General features: G+C 42.6%; 2 protein-coding genes across 3 annotated transcripts in view; one reads left to right on the plus strand and one right to left on the minus strand.

Moving 5' to 3' along the window:
- adck1 (aarF domain containing kinase 1) overlaps positions 1-24,773 on the minus strand; it is a 57,939-nt gene that overhangs the window by 6,777 nt on the left and 26,389 nt on the right. The window contains 5 exon segments of the mRNA XM_079369987.1: positions 7,824-8,021; positions 9,181-9,330; positions 19,792-19,908; positions 22,714-22,872; positions 23,607-23,765. Coding sequence (XP_079226113.1) covers positions 7,824-8,021; positions 9,181-9,330; positions 19,792-19,908; positions 22,714-22,872; positions 23,607-23,765 — 783 coding nt within the window.
- On the plus strand, positions 15,743-18,901 carry LOC306840590 (homeodomain-interacting protein kinase 2-like). 2 transcript variants are annotated; one of them, XM_079369980.1, is made up of 9 exons: positions 15,743-15,985; positions 16,211-16,398; positions 16,511-16,702; positions 16,795-16,976; positions 17,340-17,463; positions 17,542-17,661; positions 17,751-17,843; positions 18,032-18,198; positions 18,288-18,901. In XM_079369980.1, the coding sequence occupies exons 1-9, from the start codon at positions 15,976-15,978 to the stop codon at positions 18,853-18,855; spliced, it is 1,644 nt and encodes a 547-aa protein (XP_079226106.1). In that variant the 5' UTR covers positions 15,743-15,975; the 3' UTR covers positions 18,856-18,901. The 2 variants fall into 2 exon arrangements, with proteins under 2 accessions (XP_079226106.1, XP_079226107.1); XM_079369981.1 differs by lacking the exon at positions 18,288-18,901 and having other exon boundaries at positions 15,748-15,985; positions 18,005-18,065.

The following is a 24,773-nucleotide window of genomic DNA, read 5'->3' on the forward strand; positions in this document are numbered from 1 at the left end:
TGAACAGAAAAGGACTTTGGGATGTTCTGCACCTTCAGCCTTGAATCTGTGACAGAACGAGTGAAAACTCAAGGTGTCCTTGAATGTTTTTAAATCTAAAATGAAAGAATCAGATTCTCCAGGATATCGATTGTCTTTAGCTCAACTGCTAGAAATACTGCGTCTCAGATTTGACTCATAGATGGATGTGTTTTTGCTGCTGCCCGTCTCGACCGGGGTCGAGAATACACAGTGAAATATGAGAGAGAGAAATTATAAACACACCGAGCGAATGTGGGAAAGTTGCTCAGGAAATTAACTGCAGGATATTAGCTGGTGAAATAATCATTTCTTCTTTTTTTTCCCAATCCCTTTCAACCATCCCACTGCTCCACATATTCTTTATTTACTCAGTGAGTCGACGAGCAGAAACCCGGTTTAGTGTAAAGACATAAACCAACAACACAAACCCCAGCAGCCACCAGTCTAAATGAAAAGGGGGTTGGGTTTTCTGAAGAGCCTGCTCAGGGAATAACAATTAGTAGCAATTATGGGAGGTTGGTTAGCGGCCTCACAGCTGTCGGTAGGACACAGAGACAGCCACAGTGCTCTCATTTGCATGTGAAAGCTTCAATAAGGACATATTGTATTGAGAGTGGTGTGATAATAAGCCGAGCAAAAGGCAAAGGGAATGCAATCGGGGGGAGGCGGAATCTGTGCTGGTGATTTTTCTTTTCTCCCCCGAGTGTATTAGAGAGTCGTCAGGATGATTTGGAACAGCAGCCTGCAGCCATTAGAAATATGTTGTGCAGCACAGAGGGAGAACTTTACAATCTATAGTGAGACCTGCTATTAGCGATGCCATTCTGAGCGAGGAAAAAGGCAACTATACTCCAGGCAGTCACTTTATTGTACTAAAGAAAAGCTTACACTGAATAATATGAAATCACTTTGCTGTACTCAGACTGCTGTACAGAGGGACGCTTAATTAATGTGACATTTGGGAAGGATGAAGTGGGGTTGAAAGAGGTTTTTTTTGGGCTTTTTTATGCCTTCAATAGAGAGATAGGAAAGTGAAAGAGTTGTAGAGAGCGAGAGAGAGAGAGAGAGAGAGAGAGAGAGAGAGAGAGAGAGAGAGAGAGAGAGAGAGAGAGAGAGAGAGAGAGAGAGAGAGAGAGAGAGAGAGAGAGAGAGAGAGAGAGAGAGAGAGAGAGAGAGAGAGAGAGAGAGAGAGAGAGAGAGAGAGAGAGAAACGACATGCAGGAAAGGAGCCACGTGCTGGATTCAAACCTGGACCGCCTGCTTCGAGGACAACGCATGGAGCAGCACAAACCAACCACTAGGCCACCAGCGGCAGCACTGAGAGATTGAAGGATCAATAAAGAAGTTGTGTAACACCTGAGAGGATCAACCCCTCCATCACACAGACGGGTGAAGTGTGCGGCTGTCAGATGAACTTCTCTGTTTGTATTTGGTTCTTCATTCGTCACACTTCTATCTTTACCAGAACTCCATTTTGCACCATTTATTGATGAAGCTCACAAGGCCTCAGAGAGGATGCAGCATGCCTGCCGGGTTCAAGTATAGACGTCGTGGTATAAATGTGTATTCATGTGAGAACGCTCAGATCACGGCCTCATTTTAACTCAAACAAACAAACGTGGCCGTGGTCATGCTAAGACGCAGAGACAACACGCCGTTAAAGATGATCCACGACTGCTCGCCAATTAATCAAACAATTACAGAAACCGACATTTAAAACATCCGTTCGCTGTTATTTCTGGGGCAGAGTCAATCCACAACATGGAGGCAATGTCTTCAGGGAAGATGAAGCCGAACTAAAAGAAGTCAAATTTAAACTTCGGAAAAACTGTTTGCAAAAATGCAAGTTATTTATTTTCTAGAGTTTTCCAGAAGTTAATTTCTTTTTTCTAGAAGTTAACTCAAATGTGTCACTTATACTTCAGTTTGAAATATTCAATCAGATAATCACTCTTTAATGAGAAAAGCTAACCCAGCTTTAACAGTAGACACCATGTCAGTGAACTATGAGGGCGAAAAGCAAAACACAAATAATCTCTCACACATCGTAATCCAGGTCAAATGTTCAATGAATGCTGATGTTGATTTGAGGTCACATGACCCAGCCCTACGATCCAGTAGAAAAGAGAAGACTTGGATTAACGTAGTCACTCCTCACAATCACAAACATGGACGCCTCCAGGACGACCTTTGTTGTTTTGGCTGATATTAGAACATAACAACACAAAGCCTGATAGTTTGTGACAACTTCTCCACAGACGACTCTTTCGTAACTTCGTAAAGTGTGATTGAATTTATTTCACAAAAAGGTGACTGACATGTAAACAAACACCATAGTTACAGAAGTTGGAATATCGACTTTATGGGGGCGCTCCCGTTCACACATCAGACCGAGAGATAAGAATTTACAATGTTCGAGATTAAACTCACCACTTCTTTCACAAAATGCCTAAATATGAATGTTAAATCTGTAACATCTGTAACCCCCCCCCCCCAAACTAACACAATGCTATCAAACATTTACATTACAGTGTTGATTCATTTCACGAGAGCTCGAATAAGAAATGAAGCGGACCAAGCAGCTTCATATTCCTCAGCGAGGAAACTTTGATTTCCAAACTATTCGATGTGTGATTATATTAGTTGAAATGTGCAGATCGAAGTTTGATGACATCACTGCAGAATATAAGTGAATCCAATCGGATGTATTTCTCTGATACAAGAGCAGCAGCAGCGTGGTGAGTATAACGTGACTCCCGTCGTTGACACATGAAACGTGTGCGGACGGAATAAGTGCAGTGCAAATGTTCACTTGTGGATGTGGATTTTTTTGAAAGATAAAATGCAAACATAGAAGCACATGGAAGGGTGCTGTTGGGATTAACAACAACAAAATGCATCAGAAAAATAAAAGACAATATATTTCCTGACCTCTCGAACCACACAGTTACCATTTTAACAGATTGCTTTTGTTTGAATATTTGGAGGAGAAACAGTCATTAAAATAATAAAATATTCCACCATGTTGAAAAAAAAAAAAGGCAGCAAAAAGCCAGAGCTCTAAAAGCACTCAACGTGTGTTTCCTGAATGTGATTGCATTAACACTAATGGAATGCATCGTCGGGCGGTGGAAGCACAACTTAAAAAATGATCCAGGCATAAAGAGAGAGTGGATAAAAATGAAAAGAGGGGGCACAGCGAACGACGAGGGGAGACGTCAGGAAGGACGACAAAGAAAAAGCAGAGAAGACGAGTGGACGTCTCCAAATGTCTTCATCGCTGTTACACAATCGACAAGTGGAGGGCACTAGAGCAGAGTCGGCCTAATGGCTGTGTGTGTGTGTGTGTGTGTGTGTGTGTGTGTGTGTGTGTGTGTGTGTGTGTGTGTGTGTGTGTGTGTGTGTGTGTGTGTGTTAAAGCAGCGAATGTAAGTGACATAGACCGATGGCTGCGATTGATGGGAGTGCTTTCATCTCTGAAGTGGCAGACAGAGGAGAACAGCACACCTTACCTGCACACATTTTCACACTCCAGCGTGATTATATAGGGTTTGAATTCATAATAGGGAACACACAGAAGCTTCATTTAATAACGCGCAACGATGGGCAATGAACACAAGTCCGACCACATACCAAGAGTATGTCGCTTCTTTGCACATAACACGTTCTTTTCCCTCTGATGGAAACTTCTAGAGTCCAGATCTCCCATAAAGATTGAACGTGTTTAAGTGAGATGACGTTGAACACGTGCGTCTGTGCATCTTTACAAACATGCACATCTAACACGTCATCAACAGTAAGCATGAAGCTCTAAAGATCCAGATTGGAACCAGCTGGAACTGCACTAGCGAGTGCTATCAGGATACATGAGCATTCAAAAAGCATCACAAAAAAAACCTGAATCTAAATAAACTAGAACCATTATTTCATGTCAACAAGCAAAGCTTTCTCAGGTTGCACCAATTTTAGTCATCGGATGGAGGTAATGGCCGCGCTTGCAGAAAACATTTTGATGCAGTCAATCTCAGCCATCAGCTCCCGCTCGGTGAATTTGATGCCAATTTAGTGGTGAAACAGCAGCTTCTGGATTTGATTCTGGATTCAGGAGGGACACAGCTTAGCAAGCAAATATTTCAGCAAATCATTTCACATATAATTTTATTAAATTTTTTTCCATTTTTAAGGGCTTTTTATGCCTTTTTATTTTACAAACAGGACAGTGGAGGGGGGGGGGGGAGTCCAGCCTCCATACATGGGCGTGTGCACATCCACAGCTAACAGCGCCCCCATTAGTGCAATATTGGACAATGATTGAGCACATAGCATATTTGCTCATATCATCCAGGCCTACATCCAACACATAACGGCCCCTTACCCTGTGTGGAAGAAGACCTGGTCCCTAAAGGATGCACAAAGAACAACATTCACTGTCAGTGTTCAGTCGACATTTTGCCTCTACAAAACCTCAACCACTGCAGAGTTCATGAGAATTCATATCAAGCGGCTTCATGAGCACAATAAGATCATTCTGCCGTACTCGGTGAAATCCAGCGGGGTGAATAAAATGTGCAGCTCGCGAGATGTTTGTGTTGCTACGTTCAACCAAAGCAGCAGAAATCAAAGCCACATTCAAACAGAACTTGAAAGGAGTGACGAGTGAGACAAATCTCGTCCAAATTGAAAATGTAAAGAAGGAAAATGTATTTCATGCTTAATGCACAGCCTGTTATATCAGCTCTGAAAAATGGCTCCCATATCTCCACCATCTTATAGCGTCCGTGAAGACGATCAGACAGACGGAGGGAGAGGAAATGGTAGAGCAGCAGACACAGAACAGAAGACGGGAAGTGAAGCAAAAAGTCAAATCACTGAGCTGCACACCAAGTGAAGGAATCACACATGACAACACAATGATTGATCCCTTCAAAACACACACAAACGTCTCCGTCTTAGACGTGAGAGGAGAGAGAGAGACGCTGAGTGGAACTCTTTTCTGTCCTCCCGAATAAAAACAGAACCATCAAATCTACATTTTATCACCTCAGAGTTATTGTTCTCTGTGACAGTCTGGAAGAGTCATGCCACTGTCAGAAGTCCAGATTGTTAAATAGTATATACGTTTACTTTAAAACTAAGAACACTTCAAATAAATGATTATTCTCAAAAACTGTTTCTTCAATTCATTTATTCAGCAGAATAAACCAGTGCCAAACCTCAGAGAGGAAGTAGAACACACAGTCCAATCACGCTGCAGGCGCTGGGGATCGAACCTTCAACCGTCCAACTGAGCCACAGTCGCCCCTGTTAACCATAGATTAGTACTGAAGCTTTTCAAAATAAGAAACATGAATCCTCTAATTTGTTTTTACTGTAAATAAAAAGCCACAGCAGACGAGAGAGAGAGAGAGAGAGAGAGAGAGAGAGAGAGAGAGAGAGAGAGAGAGAGAGAGAGAGAGAGAGAGAGAGAGAGAGAGAAAGTCTTTATCAGATTGGTCAGTTTTGAACATACAGTCATCAGTTCAATTTATCTGACAACATCAGCTGCTCTCAGGTTTCTATCCATCTGTAAAGTCATTCACCTTCTGAGCATGGGACACGAGTGGCATCATCCCTATATCACTCATCTTTAGATCAGTCACATACTGAAGTAGAAACAAGCCCCCCCCCTCCCCCTCCCCCATCTACCTCCTAACTTTAAGCTGGTCTCTCTCTTCAGGCTCTGTAATCTCGTTTTCTTTGACTTCCAGGGGGCCTTGGTGTCTCTGGGCCGTGCAGCCTGAAACAACATGTCCACACAGAAGTCCATGCATCCTGTGATGCTGTGTTTAAATCCCTCGCTGTCCCCCTCACCATATGGTACGATGAGCACTTCCCAGATCGTGATGGACTGGATGACATCAGAGGCCTGTGCCGCGTGGGCCGACGGCGCAACGTAAAACAGCCATGTTCAAACTCTGCGCACGGATAACAGGAAACGAGCCCCTCCTTAAAGTCATGGCAGACTGCAGACACATGTATGACCCGAACACGGCCTGTCGTTAAACAGAACAACAACCCCCTCTCTGCTTCTCTGGGACTGCTCTGCTCATGCTTTCTGTCCCCTCGTACCGTCTGCTGCCTGCCAAGTTCACTCTTGTACTGGCCGTCATGTGTGAGGGGGTGGCACACTGTAGCAGACTGTTTTGTAGTACTTTGGCCAGCTTCAAAATGTTGCATAAGAGAGGTATAAATATACTCTCTCCAGCACAGATGGCATTGTGGACCCCCTGTGGTTAATGGGACAAACGCACACTAAACAGTTTGGGTTGTTTTTGCAGGTCGATTCTAAAAACAATCCAGCCTTGAAGAAAACACAAACTTCAGTCATTTCATAGATGGGGTCAAAACAGAAGTCTATGCTAAATGAGCTGTAAAGACAACTTTGGAGAAACCAGTCAAAGTCAGCTGGATGTGTCATGTTTGAGGAAGTCTGGGCCATGTGCAGCTAGCATGCTGATTTTAGCTTGTTGTAAATCCTGCACAATAACAGGGAGCCTGAAGGCAGGCGGGCAGGTGGGAAAGTTATCCACGTCCATTCAGACAGTGTGACAGGTTTAAAACTACAGATAAAAGATTTTCTTTGTTTTTTTAGTCTGTGTGTTTGTTGGAGCACTTATTGATGATTTCTGTTTGGCTGCAGAGACAGAGTATTCGAGCCACATTAGAGAAAAACAACAGATATTTTGGAGACTATTGTTTTCGTACAAAGTGAATGAATTTCTGGTTTTAGACTTTTATTTTGACGGGGGGAATAGAAAAAAAAAAGAGCAGCCAGCCACCTTTGCTAACAATCAGAAACCTGGAGCATCTTGGGGGCTCATGTAGGAGGGGAAGTGGACAGCGCTCCATCCTGCAGACTCCATGTGGATTTCATCTATGGCGAGGTTCTTTATTCTGACCAGATTCAGATCAGGTAAGGATCCTACAGCTCCACAACTCAAAGTGTCCAGTCTCTCCGTCAAGCTGAGAGCCAGGAGTCAAGGCTTCTGGACATCTTCTTTATTTTTATTTATTTTATTCAATTTACAGTAAAAAGCTGGATCAGCTAATCACTACTTGGATAACTTTAGATTCCCCATGTTTTCAAATCATTCACTCTCTGTCATTTATTTCTTTTATTCAGTTTCACTTGTGTTTTGTTTGCGTGTCTGCTTATTTAAATTGCTCACTCATGGACTGTGATTGTACATTGTACTTTAATCAATGGATCTTTTTTTTTTTTTTTTAAGATCGAGTTGTCCTGATTGCAATCTTGGTCTTATGATGTCTCATGATGTTAAAAGAAAAGCTCATGTCAACAGACACTCAAAGTGTTTTTTAAGAAGAGCTGAAGACCAAACACATCGTCACCAGCATCAGAACTCTGAAGAAACTGGCTCTAAATAAAATAAATATATTACAATTTAAAATGTGTGTCCATCCACTGTAAATACACGACCTGCATGATTGTAGAGCACATAAAGTACAGATGGAGGATGTGGCTGACTTTCTGCAGGAACACGTGAAGCATCGACTAGTTTTCAAGCACTAACAGCCTGTCAGCAGCAGAAGCATCTCAGCTGAGTGTTTCAGTCTTCATCTCAGGCGTGTCTGATGGACCTGATGCACTTCAGTTTGAATCTGTGCAGCTGTCAATACAACTGACAACAGACTCCTTTCCCGCATGTTATCCCCTACTCTCTCCACTGTCCTTTCAAATGAAGGCAAAAAGGCCCCACAGTAAATCTTTAAAACAAAAAAAAGAGTGAATTGAGAGCACATACCTCCGAGTGTGTGACAGGCACAGAACTGATGCCGGCGTTGACGGCGGTCCAGGATCGGGCGGTGAGAACGCAGGCGAACAGCGGGTACAGCTCTCCGGCTCCCAGTCGGCGGCTGTAGCGCTCCACGCCGGGCATGTCTCCTTTAATCAGAGCCTGCCACAGTCTGCAGTAGTCCAACCTGAAGTCAGGCTGCAGCACCTGAAGACAGAAGGAGATTTGTCTGTTGTTTAGATTTGATCGTCCTTGAAACGGAAGAAGATGAATATCGACTGTTTTTCATGATGTAAATTAAACTGTGAGAATGAAGAAGGAGTATTTCTTTACACTTATCAATGTAACCAGCATGAAACCAAAACAAACTGCTGTTAGGCCTCAACACGTTCATGGTGAGTCTGTTTCCTGCTCGAGGATTCGGCCTCTTCAAACTTTGTTGAATGTTGCGTCGTGCTCATGACGGGTTAATGTCAGGTCTCGGTTACTAACATAACAAAGACAACAGAGAGCAGCTCTTTTTATAAAAAGTCTGGAGAAAACATTTATATTGAATTGGCACTTTACAAATGTATTTTAAAATGTGAATCCAGCTCGACTGTAAAAAACGCTTTTCTTGATTTCTCTTTTTACGTTGGACACGCTCAATCCTCCCCTTAATGCTTCCTGACATCTGCATGACCCACTCAGGCACTGGAAACACACTCAGTGTGTGGCGCGAGGAACTCTAATTGAATGTGTGTTTGTGTGTGTGTGTTTATGAGGAGTGGATTGAAATGATTCTCTAAAATGACAGCAGGACTCAGAAGTCATTAAGAAAAAATTGGCGCCATTATGAAAAGGACAAATCCTCCTCATGAATACAGAAACCAGCAGTCAACAAACATGTCAGACCAGTGTGCATCAGCCTGCGACTGTTTGCACCAACATGTGTGTTCACAATCAAAGACTGTGTGTGTGTGTGTGTGGGGTCACATAAAGGGTCTGTCTGATTAAGGCAGTGATGTACCAATCCAAAGCGAGACCGCTGCACTCTGCTAAGAACAACATCAAATGAGTTGTTTATCAAAAAGCTTTTATCCCCCTGCAGCTCTCCTAAAAGTGTGTGTGTGTGTGTGTGTGTGTGTGTGTGTGTGTGTGTGTGTGTGTGTGTGTGTGTGTGTGTGTGTGTGTGTGTGTGTGTGTGCGTGTGTGTGCGTGTGCGTGGGTATGAAAGTGTGTGTGGAGACCATTTTTTATGTGCATCTTGACTGTTTGCTGCTCTACCTATTTACTCAAGGCTGCAGCCAGCAACATGAAAAATGGACTGCAATATTAGAACAAATGATGTTTTCTTTATGTGAGAGCCGCCTGGAGATTTTTTCACCTGATAGAGGCCGTGATCGAGCAGGACAATCTCCGTCTTCTGGCTCTGGGGGCATTTTCGGACCAGCACGTTGCCCGGATGAGGGTCGCAGTGAACAAAGCCGTGCACGAAGATCATCTCACTGTACATCTTACCCAGGTTCTCCGAGATCTGTCGGGAATAATAAAGTGTTTTTATTAAATCCTAAAAGATTTCACAAATATGGAGTATGCAAAGAAAGACCACATCAGAGGTTTAAAATCAAACTAAATGATCAAAACAGTATTTACATGTGTTATGATAGAGAGTGAGACTATGATGATGTACATGTAATATCCATTTTATTTAATGTGTTTTTGGGCATAGTTTTGAAAGTGGCTTCTGGTTTTTCTTCTGAATTCTTCTTTGAAACAAATGATGTTGAATACTCCTCCTCTAAATACTTGAATTTGCATTGACAGTGAGGTTGCACAAAATCTGCAAAAAGTGCTCCAACCAGGTGCAGAAGTCTGAGAGCCCGATCACACAGAGACGTGTCGCCCTCGGCGCCGTCGCTCAACAAACACCTGAGAGTAAACAGCTGAGAGCGTCTGTGCAGCTTGTGCACACGAATGAGCACATGTAAAAATAAGTGGAGAAGAAACGGATTTGAGCAAATGTCGAGCTCTCAACGTTGCTTTGCTTCCAGAAAACGTCTTCTCCAACATTCCTCCATGTCGTCAGTGAGCTCTGTCTGGTAAGTAGTTAAGTCCGTCTCCTACTCCATTTAATCAGCTGCTTTTCCAAAGGAGACATTAACCAGCGCCGTGACTCCGCATCTTGAGCTGAGAAGTCGAACATTTCTTAACTTTATTGTGCGCCCATAAACGTCTGGATAAAATGCATCCCGCAGCAGAAGAGAGCTCGCTGTACCAAAGAAGGACAATGGTTTGACCGGTGACGATTTTGTGTAAAATCAGGTGGATTTGAGATTGTACTAAATGTGCGATGGTATCATGATTGTACTACACTGCTGGATGTGCATCCCCTAAACCCCCGATAATGCACATCCACACACTACCATGGTGCGTAGTGAGTCACAAAAACACCACACAGACACAGACAGGACGCAGAAATGTTCCCAATACCAACTGGTCCTCGCAGTTCTTAACACGTATAAATACATTTCTAAAAAAGAAACCTCAGAGCCAACAGATTATCTCAGAGAGAAGAATGGGCACACACTAATTGTGATGAACTAGAGCTCCTCAGATTGTCCCTGGAGAAAAAAATGCAGCAAGATGCACTGCTGCTAATTTCACCGTCTGACCTGCAACATCCTGTTTTTGTCTGCTGCAAAGACTGAGCTGTCTCAGCCTAAAACCTCCCCAACGCTGTTTTTTTCAACGGTCAAAATGGTCAGTGCCATGCAGGTTATATGCATGTTGGATTGGTGAGTGTGGACACTGTGATGGCATCAAGCAGGAAGTATTTTTCTCTTACTCTGGTTTTTACATTTTTGTTCATGTTCGCTAGCCTACGATCAGGTCATCTTAGGTTTAAAAGTTCTAGCTCTAATATGTGTACCAACTCTCTCTACAAACCCCCCAATGATGAGAAAAGTCCATCCTCTCCGTCTTCTGTCTGCTCCACTTTTCAGAAAATGTGTGCCCGTGTGGAGATTTTCCCTTCATGACATCACAAAGGGCAGTCACCCCTCCCCCAGGTGTTTGTTCTACCCTCTGAGTCTGCCTTCTCACCGTACACATTTTTGTGATTGGTTCAAGAAAACCAGAGTCACATCACCTTCCAAAGAGGGGGTGTGGCCAGACACAGCTAATTTACATATTTAAAGCCACAGACACAGAAACATCCTGTTCTGAGCAGGGCTGAAATAGAGGGGTTTATAGACATGATCAAACACAGGATCAGAGTGGATTTACAACAACACACTTCACACACGTTTTGTGGAGCTCTGAGACTTAATTATACTGGTTAAAAAGGAGGCGAATATGTGACCTTTAAAGTGACTACTAAAATACTTTTTTGGTTGAATGTACTGTTGAAATGTTCGCACCCTGGAGCCCGGCTATCTAACGATAACAGAGGTCAGTTTTATTCAAACATCATCATTTTATTAGTTAATCCTGAGGCAGAGCCCTGGTCTGTTCCTGGAGGGCAGAAGTGAGGATTAAATCAATATGCTTGTCGGGGTTGACGATGAACTTTCTACACTGTTCCTCAGTTATAGAGTGATGACACTTATTTCAAATGCAAGACTTAATGTTTTGCAAAACTATATTTGATGTACAGGATTCCATACATGACATCCTGAAGTCACATTTAAAATAAATCCTTACTCCCCGTCATCAAATTCTTGTTTGGACGAGGTTATAACCCCATCAAGCTTCATTCAAACACCACAATGTGCCGCACATAGTGCTGGTGCTGCTTTTTCTGACAACAATGAGCTTCAGACTGAGAGCTAATGTAGTTTGGGACCAGATAAGCTGAAGGCACTGCACCTGCAGGAGGCTGCATCCGTCTGTCCTGACTCAACTGTCTTCAACACTGAAGCAACACTAAAGTATCTATCTATCTATCTATCTATCTATCTATCTATCTATCTATCTATCTATCTATCTATCTATCATACAATCAAGGAGCAAAGCTCTGGGAAGAGAAGATGCTGACAGGTGACAATCATGAGGATTAAGAACAACCCATTTACACATGAAGTGTCCAAACGGAGCTCCAAAGACTGATAATAAAAAAACTTAGGTTTAAAAGTTTCCTTGTATTGTTGTTGAAAGCAGCAGTTTATGACGTCGTGTAGCGGACTCTGTTGTTGCTAAGGGACTGCAGTAAATTAACCTACGGCTAACTCTGTCGCAATTCATCAAATGGTTACATTGATGTTTTAATTGCACATGGCCACTTACAAATAAAGTTTAATTGAGTTGAAAATGACCTCAAACGCCTCGTCTTTTTATGCGTTTCATGTGCAGATTTGTTGTGTGGTAGATTACAAAAAAGAAACATCACATTCCTCTAACATCCAAATAAACCATCACAATTATCCAAATGTGTTTCAAACATCCGACAGCTAACTTTGATGATTCATTGTCTTAGTTGTCGGGTTGGATCAGAATCAGAAATAGTTTATCAATCAAATGGACTAAATTTGGTCGATACTGATTCTCTGACACACAATACAGCAGAAGAAATAACGAAATATAAATATGAACAAAATGAGGAATTTAAGTAAGAGATAAAACAATAAGAAGTGTTGAACAAAAACAGCTCTGTCGCCCACATATCATCATGAGGTCACTCACCTCGGGAATATGTTGTTTTTTTTTATCATCAGGGATTTTTAGCAGGTCCTTAATAAAGACAGAGTGTATTTAGTCCTGCCAAAACTTGAAGGGAAAACAATTCATCACTGTTCACTGACTTTGGATTACATGAAGGTGCCTCTCTGTGCCATCAACAGACAAATGACCCAGAGCTGAGTTTTTAAAAGCTTTCACGTGGACTAAACTGAGCTTGTGTGGAGACAACAGCGCTAACAGAGTCTGTAAAAAGACTAAACAAAGAAATGATTTCCTCCGCCGGCTGACATCTTTTTGGGGCGAGTCGATAAAGTTCTGTTTTATATTTCTGTGACTCTAAGTGTCTTACAGTGCTGTAACAGCTCCTGGTGTGTTTGTCCACTGCTTTAAAGTCTGAACTCCTCCAACAGTTCAACATCTGCTCAAAGATCGAAGGCCAACCAATGCAGAGACTCTTTGAACTGTTTTTACACGAGCACACATCTGACTTCCCCTGCTGTTTCTCCTGCCAGACTCTTAGCATGCTTTCTGCAGTAAGTCTGAGCGGGCTGATGTGAGAGAGCAGCAGGATATTATCCAGAGAATTCAGCTGTGGGAGAGACGTTTCCATACGGTTACTGATCTCAAGATGAAACGGCTGCATTATGTTTTCCGTTCGTCAGCGTCTTGTTCTCCGCTCTTTAGTTGATGTTGTCATTCCTTTGGACGACACATAGCTTTGATATAAAGACAAATGTTACATCCTGTCTTCCCTCCCTGTCCTCCTGAAAGTCTGAAAGACAAAGTCTCCAGCTGGGAGGTGCATGTGTGAACAAAGTCGGGAGAATCTCCAGAGCAGTGCTCTCTAAATGATTTAGATATCACCCGGAGGTGCATGTGTGAAAACGGCTGATGACACAGCCTACGATAAAAACATGTTAAGGCTGACTAACAGCATCGCCTCTGATGCTGACCATGCTCTGAACACATCACGAACTACGACCATGTAACTGGAGATACAGGATCCCAAGTTTTAATAAGGTCACTCTTTAGTTAAAACTAAATAAATATCTGTTTGGTGTTTGAATGTCGTGTCAAATCTTTGAATGGTTATCTTCATTTTTATGTTTGACAATGGAGCCGCTGTGACGCAATAACAGGCAAACAGACCAAAGTTGCATCCTGACATGGAGGAGTGAGTGAAGCTTTTCGAGGCCTCGTTCAATAATGATCAGTTTGGGGTTAGTTAAAGCACCTCAGAGGAGTTTTAAAGCGTTACTCGCTCTGCTCTGTTCGGGATATAAAGCTGGCTCATTAAGCCCCTGATGGCAATGAGACAGAATTACATATTAAGATTGTTTTGTTATCACTGAGATGCCTTTTAAATCATTTAATTAAGCCTTTTCATTTTAATTTCCATCTGCCAATTAAACAAAAGAACTGCGACTTTGTGTTGCATTAAACACAATTGGATTTGGGCTGTAAACATTCACACCAACTCATAAGAATATGTCGCAGTTCAGAGGCTCTGTGCTAAACACTGAGGCAGCACTGAGGTTTCTGAGTGTGCTCAGTGCACGCAGGCACATCTTCAATCTCAGCAGTGTGGGGGAGAACGCAAAGAAAAGTGGAGCAAAGCGTCGTCCCATTCTGCTCACGTCAAGAGGCCAAGTTCAGAGGAAAGTCTATTTAGGCTCTCATCCATCTTGTGATTACACACACAGATACACAGTGACACACACACACACACACACACACACACACACACACACAGTCCAGTTTGCAACGCTGTCACCTAATAATACGATCCATCCTGAGTTTCTGCGTGTGTGTTTATTGTCCTCTATCTCCCTCATCGTTAGTGCTTAATGTGCAGACAGTGTGTCTTTGTCTCTTTGTGAATTCACGTGTTTGTCTCCACATACAATAAATGATGCACCATGCATCATGTATTTATCATTGTCTTCTCCATCTGTTGTGTGTGTGTGTGATATTTAAGTAAATGTCCAACCCCAGCAGTGAGTAATGATGAAAGACTTTGAAGCTGTCGTGTGGTCTTAAGAGTGGTTTCCAAACATGGATCCTATTTCTACATATTTTGAGGTTTCTGTTTCTAAAAAGTACAAAAAAAATTTAAGGTAAAAACACAAAAATATAAAATGGTTCCAGTGGTATCACTTAGGATGAATGCAGCTGATTGTATTCGTCGACTATAAGAAGGGTTGAACGTGGCACCGGTGGGAAAGTGGTTAGTTTGCGCTCCCCGTGTACAGACGCTGTAGGCTTCAGTCTAAAGCAGGCGGCTATGTTTCGATTTGGACCTGCGTCTCCTTTCCTGCATGACATCTCTCTTTCTCTGCGTTCTGCTTCGATCTAGCCTCTGAATTATAGAGGCATAAAAATCCCCAAAATACATCTAAGGGTTGAACGATTAAACAATCTCCATATTGGATGAAGCCACGCGGAGGTCAAAAAGACATCGTCAGTCAGTGAGTCAGCATTTTTCTTTCTGTCATACCAAAGTATTCTTCTTCTGCCACTGCACAGTTCTTGAGTGTCCTGTGAGGAAACTAAATGTCTTCTGTGAAAGAGAGGTAACGCATGATGGAGACGGTGAACGTTACCTTTAAATATTGTTGGAACATGGTGTTGATTATTGTGACACCAGCTTCATGTTGGGTCCTTTTGTTTCAGGCAGCAGGAGACATTTGTGAACAAGTTTGCACGAGTGACAAAACGTTTGATCTATAGACATTTCAGTCTGCACTCAAACTGCTTCTGGACTAAGCAGGCCTAAACACTGTTACCTCTTCTACATAACGTTGAAATACAACACATGAATTTTACCCCAGAACTAAATTTAGGACCCTGTTTCCTGCGGTGGGAATGCATGTAGTTCCTCAAAAAGGTCCCTAGTTCAGAGGGAAAGTTCCTGCAGTCAGAAAGGGGGGTAGAGTTGATCATTTAAAGGACCTGTGAGACTTCTGACATGAAGCTGCTTTTTAATATTTCACTGATCCACTATCATCCTGAACCTTAAAAAGTGTGACAAACACCAAACTCTAATCTGAAGTTTTGTTCCTAAATCCGTTTAGTTCGAACCAAACGACATGAAATAATGAGATTAAATGATGAGAATATAAAAAGGTCTCTGAATAGTAATACTTGTAAAGGGCACAGCAACAGGAGGCCGTTTAAATACAAACATGTTTTTCAGCTTGTTCGTTTGAATTTGAAGCCGGAACAGGAGACACAATGACGGTATAACCTGCTCTGAGATCTAGAACGTTTGTATGTCACAGGGAGTCTCAGTTTTAAAGGGGACTAGTGGGCCAGAGTTTGGTCAGACCCCCGAGAGCATTGAGAGAGGAGAGTCACATAGTTAGAGAGAGAGTTTATAGAGAGAGAAGCCTTGTTTGTTGTTGTATTGTTGTTGTTGTTCTGTCGTCTGTTTGTTCTGAATCTGTAAAGATTCAACCTTCGAGGTTCGTCTCCATCTTTGGAAACCACCGTCTGTGCAAAAATGTCGCCTGGTAAGATTTCACATGTTTCTGAATGAAGAGTTATGAGGGCTTTGTGGCGGTCTTAGAGGGTTTGATACTAAATGTTTAAGACTCAACAGGCGAGTTGTAAACTCGAACTATCTGTACACTCTGTTCAGTTTGAGTCTCTGTATTGACATCATGTAAAGTTCAATTCAATACTCTGAGACACAAATCATACTGACAGTGAATATATTTCCTCCCTACTCTCCACAGTCTCTGAGACAGACATTGAGACGGGTCAAACCCTGTACAGCAGCACGTCTGCCTACTCCGTCCTGGAGTTCATCGGGGAAGGCTGCTTTGGCAAAGTGGCCAAGTGCCTGAACCTTGAAACCAGAGAGACTGTCGCCATCAAGATCCTGAAAAAGGACTCTGCTTTGCTCCTGGATGCTGACAAAGAGGTACACTCCTCCACTCCTTTTGATTTGATTCACATATTTACACACTGCAGATTCAGTCTGCTCCATCAGACGGTTCAATAAACTGTTGCCATGTCTCCTCTTGTCTCTCTAGGTGTCCATGTTAAAGGTCCTCTCTGCGCTCGGTCCAGATAAAACCAACATGGTGAAGTTCTTTGAGCAGTTTGAATACATGGGACAAACCTGCCTGGCATTTGAGATGCTGGACAGGAATCTCTACGACCTGCTCCAGGACAGAAACTGGGAACCGCTCTCTCTGCGTGCCATCAGGCCAATAGCAAAGCAGGTATGTAAACATGATGATATGAAAGCCATTATCTGCTCAGCGACAGATCAAGAACACCCTCCAACCCAAACTCTTCTGCTTTGTCCCTGCAGCTGCTGCTCGCCCTGGATGGCCTGAAGAGTCTTGGTATCGTGCACACCGACATCAAGCCGGACAATATAATGTTGGTCAACACGCAGGACCAGCCGCTCAGAGTCAAACTCATCGACTTTGGAGAAGCCATAACAGCTTCCGAAGCCGAGCTTGGTCAGGAGATTCAAGCAGGCGGATACAGGTACGTTTATCCTGCACGGCAAATCACTTCATCCCGTTTGTGTTGTTTGAAATATCCATGCTGTGATTGCACATCAAATTAAGACCTCTGTGAGTATGTGATTAAAAGCTCATCATGAAAAGTTAAATCATGGTTCATTGCATGATTAAAGTGTCATTATTTCACATTACAAAAAAAGATTGTTTAGCATTTAATTTGAGGTTTTGTACTGAATAAAGCTAAAAATGACGTTACCTACTGTTTGAATTAAAACCCGCTTTTATTTTGAAATAAAGAAAGGAACTTCCAGTTGATCGAATGTTACAACATTATCTCTAACTTCAATAAAATGACATATTTGGGGTGTTTGTTGTCCATCCTCAGGGCTCCTGAAGTCTCTCTCGGCCTTCCCTTTAACGAGTCTATCGACGTTTGGGGACTGGGCTGCATCCTCTCCTTCCTCTTCCTGGCTGAAAACCTCTTCCAGGTCAACTGCGACTATCAGATGGTATGTAAGCCAGCCTCAGACTAAGTCAGACTTTTGCACAGAATGTCAGCTGATGGCGGTGTGTGTATGTGTGTGCAGATGAAGAGCATGGTTGAGGTTCTGGGTCTGCCTGATGAATATCAGCTCCGTAATGGGATGTACAGCCGATTCTTTTTTAAGAAGGAGGCGGCTGATGAGGGTGCAACTTGGAGGCTGATGGTAAAGAAACCACGTTCTTCTTAGTCTGCATTAAAATCACTCAAACTGAACTTTGTTTTTTAAACTGCTCTCATATATTTTGTGTTCAGACGCCTGACGAGTTCACAGCTGCTAACGGCTCTGAAGTGCAACAGCGCAACAGCTACATCGAGCAGCCGAGCTGTCTGGACGCTCTGGTTAACGTAAGTTCTGCTGGATTCAAGGGTCAGACTGAAGTTTTCACATCAGCTGCAAAGTGTTGAAGCTGCTAAGACAGCAAATCTTTACAGCTCCGGGAAAACATTTGGAAGCTCATTTTTAGTCTTTAAGAAATATTTAGAAAATTTGCTGTCTGTGGATCCAGTCTTGATCCAGTGTCTTGTAAATCCAGATGTACCCAGAGGGGGACGCTAGCGAGCAGATGGACAGGAGGGTCTTTGTGGACCTCCTGAAACGTCTGCTGCATCTGGACGCAGATGAGAGGATCTCTCCTCAGGAAGCTCTGCAGCACCCTTTTATCACCATGAGCCACCTGGAGAGCACTGACAGCAGCGACTAGTAAGTGAGCGTGTGTTTTTACACACTCAAGCTTTCTGCCCTGTTGGTGCTGGTTTCATCGATTGACTGATTTGTCCTTCTCCATCTAGTCTGAGAAACTCTCGAATCATGATGAGTTGCTGCCAAGACACTGAATCACACGGGAGAGATCAAACCTCTGGACTCACTGGCTCCGATGCTGACGGTTCAAACACTGGATCGTCTGACGGAGTGACAGTCCATGACACCTGTGAACAAGCTTCACATGAGGAACCTTTAACTTCCTGGTCTACTGTTGCCGATCTAAGTCGTCTCTGTAATGAGGGTTCGGCTTCCTGGCTTGCTGATGAAGAGGTCAAAGATCTCTCCTCTGGTGAAGCTACAGACGCCTGGATTTCAGATGGAGGAGTTCCTGCTGACTCCTTTTGGCACGAGCAAGACTCCTGGTCTTACGAAGGAGGACAAACGTATGTCTCCTTAAAGGAGCATACAGCTTCAGTTTCCTGGTCTGCTAATGGAGCTCAAATGAAAGACTCCCATGAAAAGAAAGCAGTCCCAAGGTCAACTGAAGGAGCTGAAGGAGACTCCGGCACTAAAAAAAGGCTGAAGCAGATTCGCAAATTCTTCAAGAGAATTGTGGTGAGCTTTTTCTGCTGCTGCTGCCGTGCCGAGGAATGACTCCTCCATCCTTTTTAAAAGTTTTCATTAAAAGAGACTTCATGTACTTTGATGTCACAGACCTTCTTACTGATGAAAAGTGAAACAAAGATGAACCTTTGTGTCAAAATAAGGAGGTTTGGGTCTCTCAGTAGTAACACACTGAGTGTCGATCACAGGGTGAATCTTTCCCCTTCTGACCTCGTCTGAGGAGGATCTGCACTGTGAATCAGACACTCACTTCCTGCTGCCAGTAGGTGGTGCTGTAACTAATGTGCTCAGCGTTTGACACGCTTCATTATATGACAACACTGACTCAGGGGCAGATTTAACATTGAATATGAGAGTTACAACAACACGACATGGTCAATCTTCTTAATGCAGGGTAACAAAGAACCTTTTTGAAAACTAAAGATTCAGATTCATGATGAAGAGCCCGGGAGGAGCTGCGTCATCTTTGCATCCTGAAAGACGCCAAAAAAATTCACCAAAGTTCTAAATTTATTTCTAAATGGTTTATATCTATTCGAGTTTACATCGGGAGACAATAAACTCACTTTTTGAACGTCACAAGAACAAATAGATTTTCACACATTCACATGAAACTCACCGAACAAGAACAAGACTCGTGAACAAGACACCTCTGAAGTGTGCACATAGCTGTAGCTTTCAAGCTCTTTAAATAGAGCGGATTCAATATTACATGGACAAATCAAAAATGAAGACCAATAATTAAAATCATTAAAAGTACAGGTTGTTATGTTTCAGATGGAGAGTTTTAACAGAGCCGTGTGTATATTTGTACATCTTCAGGTTTTGTCTTTTAGCACTTTCAAAACGTAGCTGCCCTTAAACTCAACCACATGCTGCTGTGTAGGCGTAGGATGATCACTTCATAAAACCATCAGTGTGTGTAAGCTGCACACAGCCTCACGGAGGGCAGTGTGACGACCTTACCTCGTTGACATTGATGCCGTGTCTCTTCATGTAGTCCCTGTCGTTGACCTGACCCCCCTCAGCAAACTCCATGGTCAGGATCCTCTTTGTGGACAGATGCCAGTGGATCATGGGAACCTGTGTACAAAAAACTAGACCTTTATTCCTTCTATGCATGCAGACGTTTTTAACACTCAGTAAAGAAATAGACATTTGACATACTGTTCATGGTAGCAAAACGCATCATAAGAAAAGGAACCCAAAACCTCCACTGCACTCTCTCTCTTTACTCTATTTTTTGGGCTCTTTCATGGCGTTGTTGTAGAGATAGGACAGTAGAGCTGGTAATCAGAGATGGAGGGGAATGACATGCAGGAAACAAGCCACAGGTCAGATTCAAACCCGGGCAAGCCGTCTGGTGGACTGCAGCCTCCGTACACGGGGTACATGCACTAACCACTGGGCGGACCAAGCTTTGGCACATTATTATACAATTCAATGACAAAAAAATCATTTATTCACAGGGAATCAAAAAACTGACCACCATGATCCCCTGTACACTTTAACTCCTCCATCTTTATTTATTTTTTTAATTATTATTATTTGGATAGAATGGTGGGAGGAGCAGGGCGAGAGACCCTCGGCTTGGATCACATTTTGTTTTTAATTGAAGGAAAACAGTCAAACGCATCAACACTGGCTCCATTAAATCTCAAGGACTCATTAATAATCAAACCAGAGACGTCAGAAGGTGTAAAACTGAATTCTCACCGATGAAAAAAAAAAAAATAATCAGAACCTGAGTCCTCTCCCCTTCATCTCTCTGATGTTAAAGCAGGCTCCAAACAATCCTCCCTTCTCTGGGACTCTGATTAGTTTTCACCCACAACTCTCAGATTATGTAAGTGTGTGTGTGTGTGTGTTTTTGTGTGTGTGTGATAGCATCCGGATTATCACGCATTCAAGTTTCCCTTTCTTTACACAACAAAGGCTTTTCCATTTTTAGCTCAGTATTTTGTCCTCTCTGGTGGCGTCACTGTTGTTGACGAGCGTCCATTGTGTTTGAATGTGAAGCAGAGGAAGCCACGAGCGTGACACTTGAATCCCTTTTTTAAAAACACAGATATTAAGGTGATCTTTATTTATCAAAGTTTGTTGAAATAGATGGAGAAATGACTGATCTGAATGGTAAACGTGTTCATAAAGGATGACGCACGGCCTCTTAGGGAATCTGTTGCACTTTGAAATAACACCTGAGAAGCTCGTAACTAAACCTCTTCAACCTGGGCCTTGTTTTCTATATTATAACGGGTCCAAAAGGTTTCTTAGTTAGATGGCTTTCGCCTGCAGACAGAAAACAGCTTCTAACAGCTGAAATATCACCATCAGAGAACGTCCACTAAACCTGGTTTTAAATTAAAGGGCTCAAATGTTTCTTCTGCAAACATGACACACAGCATTCATTTGGAGATTAAAGGTGTCAACATTATCAATAATTTGATGCCACGTTTTAGAACATGACAACTCTCAAAGTTTAATGATCAGCAGTATGGAGCAGTCACATCCACACGGACAGGCTCCTGTTTCACCGGGATTTGAACCCGGAACCTCTGCATTTGTGCATGCATGGCTTCTCTCTGCTCTCCCGACAGTCCTACGACTCACTCGTCAGGATGATGCTGACTCTAAATTGTCTGTACTTGTGAATGTGAGTGTGACTGACTGTCTCCACATGTCCGCCCTTTGACTGGCACAGCCTCGGGCTGAATGATTTAGCGAAGGGTTGGATGTGTTTTGCTGGAGGAAAGCGGAAGCTTCAGAATAGCGGACAGGGGGGCATCTACTAGGAGAAAAAGTTTCACATTCTTCCTTTAATAACTGAAATGTTTATTGTCATTAAACAAATAAACTGAACTGGTTCAAGAAGGGTTTGAGCACAAATACATTCACTGAATCGGAACAAAGACTTTATGTAGATTTAAATATTTTCCATCAGGTACTGAGCAGAACTTTTGCACAAAATGTTTAGCACAAACTTTGAGGTCTTCATTTCAGGATATCTAATATGATTAAAAAAGAATACGTATTAAAAGAGAGAGAAAAGAGGACCGAGCGGGAGAAGCTGAAGCTCTCGGGAACCGAACACGGAACAAAGACAGGCTGCTGGAGAGAGAAGTCCAACGCACCCTCCCTGGAGCTGACAGAAGTTTTCACAGACAAATTAAGAAAAAGGAAACCAAGAAATTAAAAGATAATTGAGGTAAATTTAAACTCTGTCTCGTATTAAAAAAAAAAAGTGATTAGCAGAGTTCTGCTAACCCTCCTCTGTTGGAAAAGACAACAGGCAGAAGAGAAGAAACTGTGACACAAAGAAAACTAAGTTTGGCCTCTATTAACGATTCATGGCCTTTAAACGAGAGGGACTCATTACAGCTGAGTGTTTACCAGCGTGTGTGTGTGTGTGTGTGTGTGTGTGTGTGTGTGTGTGTGTGTGTGTGTGTGTGTGTGTGTGTGTGTGTGTGTGTGTGTGTGTGTGTGTACTTTATATGCCATCCTTTAGAGACAGGACAGTGGACAGAGTTAGAAACTGAGCAGAGAGAGCGAGGATGGAGACACAGCTCAGATTCAAACCCGGGCTGCCCGCCTGGAGGACCACAGCCTCCGCAGTCACACTCAAACAGGCCTGACTCAGGTTAAACTGGTTTACACCAAGTTCCTGTTCTGCAGCACATACAATGATCACGTCAGACAAAAACAAACAAGCAGCAAAACAGGAAAACCAAAAGGGGGGTGGGGGTTTATTAGTTAAATCAGGGATTGCTAGCTTGTCACTGAGGCTGTTGTCCTGGTAAAATGTGGGACCTCAGTGCGTAGAGTTTCCTCCCATTCTGTTTTTAATGACATGTTACACCAAATCCCATTTGCCGTGTGTAATGTGTGTACCTTGAGGAAGGGGAAGTGTCCCAGCATCTTGGCCACCCGCTCCGCGTTGTGTCCCTCATTGAGGAAGTCGAGCTCCAGCGGCATGTTCTTCTTGGCTTCTTCCACCAACCACATGAAGGCAAAGTCAGGAAACAGCCAATGGACCGCTCGCAGTAACACCTTCCGATTACAAATCACAATCAGCCTCCGTGTCATGTGCAGCAGGCCTGAACGCACACTGTGGTGTCCTGTCAGTGCCTGTCGTTTCATGACAGTGTTTATCAGGACGAGGGAAGCTGAAAGGATCGTTTACTCAAAGCTCATAAAGTCTGCTGCTTTTTATGAAACATGTTTTAAAGTGTCAGGAAGCTGATATTCACGTCAAAGTGATGTTGTAATTAGAGGAAAGTTTGTTGGAATAACTTCAATTAAAAAAAAGGAAAAACGCTAAATAATCAGAAGACACAAACGATGATTGTTTTACGACACAGAATAAACAGGCCACGACTACACTGAGAGATGATTTAAAAATGCAACCACCGAAACTTATGTGAAATAAATGATGTCAAAGGGAAGGTACAGAGGCTGGAAGAAAAAAAAAATAAAAGTTGAAAAAAATAATAATAATCTGTCTGCACTCACACGAGTTATGTTTGAGCCCTCTGATGATTATATTTAGTCCTGCAGAAGTCTGAACTTTGTCACCACCATTCAACCTCGACCTGTCTCACAAGTGTTCTGTCCCTGAACTGGACTTTGGGTGTACATTTTATCTTCTGATAAGTTCCTAATTTTGCATGTTGGTTGTTAACAGAGAGAGAAGAACTTCATCAGGGGTTAAAACTGAAGGCCACTTCAGCAGAAAACTCATTTAACATTTCACCTAATAAATAGTTGAACAGACTCAGACTCACCTCCATCACCACGATGTCCTTGGAGCTCTGTCTCTGGACTTTAGGGTGCTGGACCTTGACGGCCACGGTCCTCCCATCATGCAGCACTGCCTTGTGGACCTGAGCTAAGGAGGCTGCACCCTGAGGCTTGTCTTCAAAGGAGACAAATAACTCTGACAGCTGAGAGAGAGGAAGAGAGAGAGAGAGAGAGAGAGTGGGAGGGAGCAGAGGGTAAACAAGGGATGGAGGATGATAAATACGTCGGGAGGGAAAGGGGTGTGCAGCTGAAATTGGTAGAGAAGTGTGATCATCAATCTCATCAACTGGATTTACGAGCTATTATTAGTAACTGTACAAAAAAGGAGGCTTAACAAGAAAGGTGTACATGCATGGTGATTCATTCTCTCCGTTTCCTCTCATGCAGAGTATGAAGCTGTTCATCTATTCACAAGTATTCACCTTTAATATGTGCACATGGAGCGAGGCACGTCACAGTCAACATGAAGTCACATTTCAGGAGCCATCACAGAAATGTTTTACAACAGAGAGGCTTCATACATGTAAAATGGGATTAAGTTGATTGTAGGCTGAATCAGGTTAAACAGGAGCGTATATATAATCCCATGTAGCACAGGTGTGACGATGTGAAGATACAGTGGGGACTGAAGGCAAGTGCACACTCAGCAGACCAAATTACATTGTTTATCCGCTGAGATGTTTTCATAAATTGTGTCCAATTTGGACTATTTTGAGTGTTTTCTTTCCTTAGACTAGCCAGTTAATTTAAATCTTTAACCAAACTACAAAATAATCTCCTGGAAGCATCCCACGTATAATCATTTAAAAAAAAAAAAAAAAAAAGTCTTAATGTGAGGGTTCTTTAGTGTTTAAAAGAGGCCACATTAATGATTGCATAACAATCTGCTGTGATTGAAAACAAACTGCTGATAACAAACGATGTGCTTAATTCTGGAGGGCAGAAATAATTACAGGAGGCAGACTGATGAGTTCTTTTTTCTGCTTTAGGGGTAATTTCCTCTCTCAAAATACAAAAAAAAACTGATAATGAATATGATTTAAACCAATTGACAGCAAAAAAAACTGGTAATGAATGAATGAAACCTTTATTGTCCTGAGTAATTTGCCCTAAGAGTATAAAAACTATATATCTATATCTATATCTATATA

The sequence above is a fragment of the Symphodus melops genome (assembly GCF_947650265.1).
Source record: "Symphodus melops genome assembly, chromosome: 19".
Lineage (NCBI taxonomy): Eukaryota > Metazoa > Chordata > Actinopteri > Labriformes > Labridae > Symphodus > Symphodus melops.